The 6,831-nt window shown below is 40.5% G+C and overlaps 1 protein-coding gene across 2 annotated transcripts; it reads left to right on the forward strand.

Annotated features, from left to right (window-relative positions):
• The first annotated feature begins 99 nt into the window (after nucleotides 1-99).
• arg1 (arginase 1) lies at nucleotides 100-6,341 on the forward strand. Of its 2 annotated transcripts, XM_064320626.1 has the most exons (8): nucleotides 100-389; nucleotides 619-691; nucleotides 2,149-2,323; nucleotides 2,681-2,840; nucleotides 3,313-3,407; nucleotides 3,574-3,678; nucleotides 5,439-5,575; nucleotides 6,043-6,341. In XM_064320626.1, exons 1-8 carry the CDS (start codon nucleotides 285-287, stop codon nucleotides 6,198-6,200), a joined length of 1,008 nt encoding a protein of 335 aa, XP_064176696.1. In that variant the 5' UTR covers nucleotides 100-284; the 3' UTR covers nucleotides 6,201-6,341. The 2 variants fall into 2 exon arrangements, with proteins under 2 accessions (XP_064176696.1, XP_064176697.1); XM_064320627.1 differs by lacking the exon at nucleotides 100-389 and having other exon boundaries at nucleotides 2,205-2,323.
• The last annotated feature ends 490 nt before the right edge of the window (nucleotides 6,342-6,831 follow it).

Here is a 6,831-nt window from a genome sequence, read left to right on the forward strand (position 1 = left end):
TCGTTGTGACGCCATTGGTCGTCTATTGTTAAAGGGACAGAAACGCTTAAAACATGTGTTATGTAATTCTAAAGGTGGATTAAATAAACCGCTAATCCATGCAGGGTTGCACTTGGGCGGTGCTTCAGGTTTGATTTGTGACTATAATAAGGATAGTTGCTGTCTCGTAGTGACACTTGCGGTTCTACGTTCTTGCATCTCTATCAATTTCTGCTTTTTGTTCGGGCACCTTGCGCCACTCAACTGGGGCGATTATTTTCCGTCCTGTGCCCCATATCGGAATAATGTTTATTATGAGAGGCTCGCGCGGAATAGGTCTTGCGTTAAAAATCCATACGCGAAATCATCACTCTGTCGGAATTATTGGCGCGCCGTTTTGGAAAGGACAGGTAAAGCAGCTAATTGTCTTATTGATTTTAGCTTTTGTTGCTTCTTGTTTAAATAGCCTAGCTGTATGATTTAGTGTAACATAATTTACCAGAATACGCCTGTGTAATTGTGCTGCATTATTTAAGATAAAAAATGAATGATATTTAATATTATAGCCTACTCCAGTTGTCATTGTTTTGTAAATTAGGTTACCGCATACCTTTACATTTATTTATTATTTCTTGTCAGCCGAAGGATGGTGTGGAGAAGGGACCCGATCTAATTCGCTCTACGGGATTGGTAGAGAAGCTTAAAGGGCAAGGTATCGTCAAAGTTTCCTGATCCCCAGGTTTTACTGTCTGTACTGTATTTAATATTCGTACTGTATGTAGAATTTAAACGGTTGTTGCTTAGATTTTGATACGGAATGGACTTTAGTAGGCTGCATCTTAGGCATGCAACGTTTTATATTTTTAATGTGAAATGGAGGCTAATGGGGAAAGCATCATTCCTAGTTTTACAAAGTCATCCACACATTCGGTTCTTTGAATAAAATTGCAAATTGCCACTCGTTGGTTGTTCACGCATTTTGAAAACCGTCTGATTCGAAGTATCCTATTTTTAATGGATTTAATTCCTGACAAATTATGAGTTGTTAAGGTGTCACTGTATTTTTGGTCTGATAAATGGTGGTATATTCCTTAAAAAAACAGCCAAAACAGATACAATAATTGCACCTTTGGTGAATTGACACCCACTGGTGTAGAGGATTCCTGAAGTTTAAAATGTTCAATATGAATCAATATGCCTATTTATCCTTTGTACATCCATCTCAACTAGATATGTGTCCAATAATGTTTTATGCACACCTTTTCTATGGTTAATTTGCCAATTGTTCTTATAGAACATGGATTGCAATACACAATAAAATTTCAATCCAAAATATTTATAAATTAAGGATCTATTCTTGATATTAGACTGGACATAATGCATACTTTCTCTTAGAGTATGAAAATTGAATAAGTAATTTCCCTGCGTTGAATTGTGCTGTACTGTGGCCCTGGTACAGTGAAATGGTATTGATTCAGAGTGAAATCAGCTAAAAAAAAGTGAGAACTGGGAGAATGCCCTAATCTTTGTTTCTTGGGTGACAAGTTGAGGTGACATAGGGAGAGGGAGGGAGTGGGAGGGAGAGAAAGAGAGAGAGAGAGAGGTGTAATGGGTTAACCATGAACAGGACCTGTGCTGGGCTCCAGATCAGAGCCTGGCCGAGCATGTCCCCTGTTTTATTCATGGGACAGAGGAGAAGGCATCTGATAGGTTCAGACCACTGACCTTGCACCACCCCCCTGGATGCATAGTCATTGACAGCACGTTTGCAGCCATCAGCAGTCAGAGAGCTGTGGCACAATGGGGACACTTGTCCCAGCTCTGCTGAATTGAAAAGAATACATTCTCTCTCTCTCTCTCTCTCGCTCTCTCACTGTATCTATCAATAGACCTGTTGCTCAGCCAGACAAAATGCAATGATTTATTTCTCTACAGAATATGTGTCAGGACAAATAAACCTACTCACTGCTAAACGCTTGTATCCTATTGTATGATAGTGAGCTTTGAAAGCACTTTGCTGCTTATAGAAGAGTAGTTGTTGCCAAATTGTGATTTTTGAGTCTGATGAAAGTAACTGAATTCATGTAATGAGGAGTGTGCACGAAAAATCTACTGTGCACACCTTTTAAGTACATTGTATGTTCCCTTGATTGATGCTGTGGCCTTTAGGGTGTTCGGTCAGGGATTATGGGAATCTGAAATTTGAGCATGTACCTGATGATCAGCCCATTGAAAAGGTGCAGAGACCCCGGTCAGTGGGACACGCCAACAAGCAGCTTGCCGACGCTGTTCACATGATCAAAAAGGACGGCCACACCTGTGTGTTGCTGGGAGGAGACCACAGGTAAGTGGAATCTTACTAAAACATTCTGCCAACATATCAAGCAGACTCATTTCCACATTCATTTACGATGCTACATGGACCGGGCCCGCATGGGTGTGCAATCTTATTCAAAAAGACACTTGATTCTACTCAACTATGTCTTGATTGAACACCCTGATTAGTTAATTAGTTGAGTCAGGTGTAGTAGTGCTGGGCTAGAACAAAAACCTGCACCCACACTGGCCCCTTTCAGATAAAATTGAGAATGCTGCCTCAATAAACTGCCTTTTCAAATTGGGAGAAAAGGAAATAAAAGGCCCTGCATTGTATTCTGTGATTTCAAAAAAAAAAAATAAAGGATGTATGTTTGTCTCCTAGCCTGGCAATTGGCTCAATCTTGGGACACTCGGCCTCACAGAAGGAGCTATGCGTGGTGTGGGTGGACGCTCACGCGGACATAAACACCCCTACGACCACTCTGACGGGCAACATGCACGGACAGCCCGTGTCCTTCCTTATCCGGGAATTCCACTCCAAGGTGCGTTTTGTTCTCACTGAGCTTTTCGACTCCATTTCAAAATGGCGGAGTGGGTTTGAGAACATTCCAGGTTATTCTGATCGTTTGAACCCTTGATCATTGGACCTACGTTCAGAGACGACCGTAATGCCTCATCTGCGTTACATATTAAAGAGGGAAATCATGACGTGATTTGTTCTAAAGCAGTAGCTCTTAACCATATGTTGATAAATGTAGAATCACATTTAGAGCAGCCAGGACCACAATTTTTAGATCACTTCAACAGCTTTTCATGTCTCATTTTAACTTGGATCACTGTTAATCATGACAAGTTTATCTAATCTAATCCTAAAACATTTCTTCCTGACAAACTCTGCTTTGGAAGGACCACCATTTATTTCCTTCCTTGCGTTATATGTGGACTTCACCTCTTTGCAAACTGGGCCACAAGTTTAGAACCACTGCTTTTGGTATCTGTGTTTATTGAGAGCAGATTCCAGTGATGCCAGGATTCTCTTGGATAAAGCCCTGCATTTCGGCTCAAGATATTGTTTACATTGGCTTGAGGGACGTGGATCCCGCTGAGCAGTAAGCTTATATTTACATAATAGCTGACATTTTGTGTCATGTGCATTAATATGCTATGGCACAACTTGTTTTCTCTTTATCTTCTCTGTCCCTTGCCAATCATCATTTCAGCAGAATATAACACTAGATTCCTTCCTCCATTAAGATTTATGTGTCCTTTTTCCAGCTATATCCTGAAACACCTGGGAATCAAATTTTTCTCCATGACTGCCGTAGACCGACTGGGCATAGCCAAAGTGATGGAAGAGACATGTGACCACATCTTTTCGAAGTAGGTACTTGTGTGCTTTCATACGGGGTTTTATATGCACTCCACAATAATACAATGTATTGTGATGTGCATATAAAAACAAATGACATTTTAACACTGCATGCATATTCCAATAAGAGTACAGAATACATTGAGGAAATTATGGGAGCTGGTCACCTTTCCTGACTGTCCTGTTTTTTGGCCTAGTATTTCACCACCCCACTTGGCCAGTTGTTGCGAGTCTGCCATGTTTGGAATTACACTGCTACAATGTAGACATGCTGAAACATTTGTATTCTGCAACTAACAGTAGTTTTAATTGTTTTGATTTTGTGCCTTACTGTAAATAAGGACCACCCAGATTATTTTTTATAGCATTTGCAGCAGCATTACACGTGGGGGATTAATTGAGACAGACGTGGTTTTCATCATGAGAGATTGATATTCATGTTAAAATGACCTTTAAGAAAGTAACAAACGTTTGTCCACCCCCCTGCACACTAGCTCAGGTTTCTTCCAGAACAGCCAGCTGCTCATTTGTTTTTCCACTGTAATTCACCACCTTGGCAGTGATGTTTGTGCGTCAGGGGACTGTATCACTGCTGTTGTTGACAGGTGGGGAAGCACTGCCAATGGAGACCCTACCTCCATGTGCAGTCATATTGGGTTGGTCATGACTCGATCCAGACTCTAGTGTGCTGTGACACGCTAAGGACAAGTGCCTCAAATGGATATGCAGCCCAGTATTCTCCCCACTTATTCCTGTGAAGTTACAGTTTTTTTCTATTACTAAGACACATTTTATGAAACAATTCCCCCTTTTCTCAAAACTATTAACACAATCCCAAAACTACACATCAATCAGTACAAACCTCAAACATCCATGCCAAACTCAAATTCTCTTCTCAAAAACATATACTCAAAATCAAAATTAAACTTTGACTTCATATGGCACACTTAAGCCATCAAAATCACAGACAATGTAGATTACCAGTGAGTTACAGTTTTTCTCAATTGTTTAAACACGTTTTCTGAAACTATAGCTCAAAACTCTACACACAAAGCACAGCAACAGTTAACCTTTTGCCAAAACTACACAAATCTTGTGAAAGAGAAAAAAGAGTTGTGCAAAAATGTGATTTAGAATTGCTATTTGAGTGAAAACAAAGGAATTGTGCTTAGAGTTTTGCAGAAATAGTCTTGTTGTTGACACATGAGCTTCAAGTTTTCACTATCGTGTGCATAGTTCCAGTTTTAGTGTGTAAACATTTGAGAAAAACTGTATTGGTCCTGAGATTGGTGACTGGTGACTGGTGATTGGTGACTGGTGTATTAACAATTTTGCTGCCAAGTGTTTGCACCTTGAGAAAGGTGTGCTATCTGAGTTTAGGTTGTGATGACTTGAATTAAATGTTTTGACTGCTAGTGTTTGTTGCATGAGCACAGTGTGTAACCAGTGATTCATGAGGGTATTTGTTTGTAGAGATTTGCATAAAAAGTTTGACAATTTGCAGCATGTGTTAAAATAAGTGAAAACTGTTTTTAGTTTTGAGAGATGTGTTGGTCCTCTGAGAGCTGAAGTAATCGTTTGGGGGTTTTTGCTAAAAGAACCAGTTTTAGTGTGTTAGCAATCGAGAAAAACTGTAATTACCCATATTTTTTGTGTGAAATGCAGAGGCTGCGAAGGTTCACAACAAAGTTTATTGAGATCAGTGAACTGTTTAAGGTACGTTTTAGCCTCCCGATTTCAAGCTAAAGGGCTTCCACTGCTGTGAAAACAGAGGGAAGAGGCCGATACACCTCAGCTATGACATTGATGCGCTGGACCCCTCAGTGTCTCCTGCAACAGGGACCCCTGTGGTGGGAGGACTGACTTACAGGGAGGGAATCTACATTACAGAGCAGATCTGTCAAACAGGTAAGAAAAAGCTAACTTTACACAATAAGTTGCATTCTGAAAGGAATGAATGCAACATTCACACTTATTCCCCAAAAGATTATAATACTAAACCCTTTTTTTGCTCTGATGATCATTTATTAACAGTGGAACATGGAAAAACCAACATACCATATTAGAGATTTGAAGAATTGCAGAAGTGAATGTGGTAGCTAACGTTGGGTAAACATGCAGCACTGATGACTGAAAAAGAAATACACTTTCCACAAAGTAGTCTATTACCTGACCCTGTGAAATTATTTCAGTTAGAATTAATTATAATCATTACAATATTAATTATCTTACTTTTTACACAACCACATAACAGCCAGATATTTACTAAGGCAATTCTGGTTATACGCCTTGCTTAAGTCAGGGGAGGTGGTCACAGCTGAGATTTGAACCCAGAACCTTTTGGACGAACAGAACAACTTTTGTGCTTTGTGCAGGGATGCTGTCGGCTTTGGACGTGGTAGAGGTGAACCCCAAAATGGCCAGGGCAGAGGAGGAGATCAGCTCCACCGCAAAGACTGCTGTCGATGTGATTCTGGGCTGTTTTGGGAGGGTTCGAGAAGGCTCTCACACCCCAGACTATCATATGCCCTAACCTTGAATAGCACGCAAGTGGCCCATCTCTTCACATCAAAACTCATATTCATATTTTTTTGTATTATGTTTCACACTTTGCGTATTAAGAAGAGGTATAAATTCTTTTTGAGTATATTTTAATATAAATTTCTTTCAGGTAGTTTGCTTGTGTACTTATTGCTGAAAGATTGCCACGTACAAAGATGTACAGTAAAGCAGCCAGACACCATCAAAGAATGGAGGGTTTGTCAGCTAAAAGCTATGCATATCCTCAAACTGGACTGTACGCTAGGATATTGAACGATACAGAGGACCGTGTGAATCTCACACACCACAGAGGTATGAACATTCGCCATGTGACTCTCTAGTGTGTCAATGGCATATGGATGTGCGTTGCACCCCTCTACCCCTCCTGTGTGTCACATGGCCTAGAACCTCAGACGGTGGTCTATGACCTCAAACTCCCATATGTGAGCTCCCATGGACTTACTGGTAGGTATCTAATCTAAATTGTAAAATTCTGACTAGGGCTAGCCCTGACAAATGTCAGGGCCCACGCACAGAACAACGGGGGTGCACGACACAATTATCTACTTAAAAAGTTCTTTGACTAATGGGTTTATGCACCCTATATCGGAACTAGCGTTGAT

This window comes from Anguilla rostrata, chromosome 2 (genome assembly GCF_018555375.3).
Source record: "Anguilla rostrata isolate EN2019 chromosome 2, ASM1855537v3, whole genome shotgun sequence".
NCBI classification, from domain to species: domain Eukaryota; kingdom Metazoa; phylum Chordata; class Actinopteri; order Anguilliformes; family Anguillidae; genus Anguilla; species Anguilla rostrata.

Bases quoted from the DNA above. Each gene is read 5' to 3' on its own strand.
- arg1 (XM_064320626.1), top strand. From the start codon at position 285: ATGTTTATTATGAGAGGCTCGCGCGGAATAGGTCTTGCGTTAAAAATC. The intron at 390-618 runs GTAAAGCAGCTA...ATTTCTTGTCAG, and splicing joins CGCCGTTTTGGAAAGGACAG to CCGAAGGATGGTGTGGAGAA. The intron at 3,679-5,438 runs GTAGGTACTTGT...CTGTGAAAACAG, and splicing joins TGTGACCACATCTTTTCGAA to AGGGAAGAGGCCGATACACC.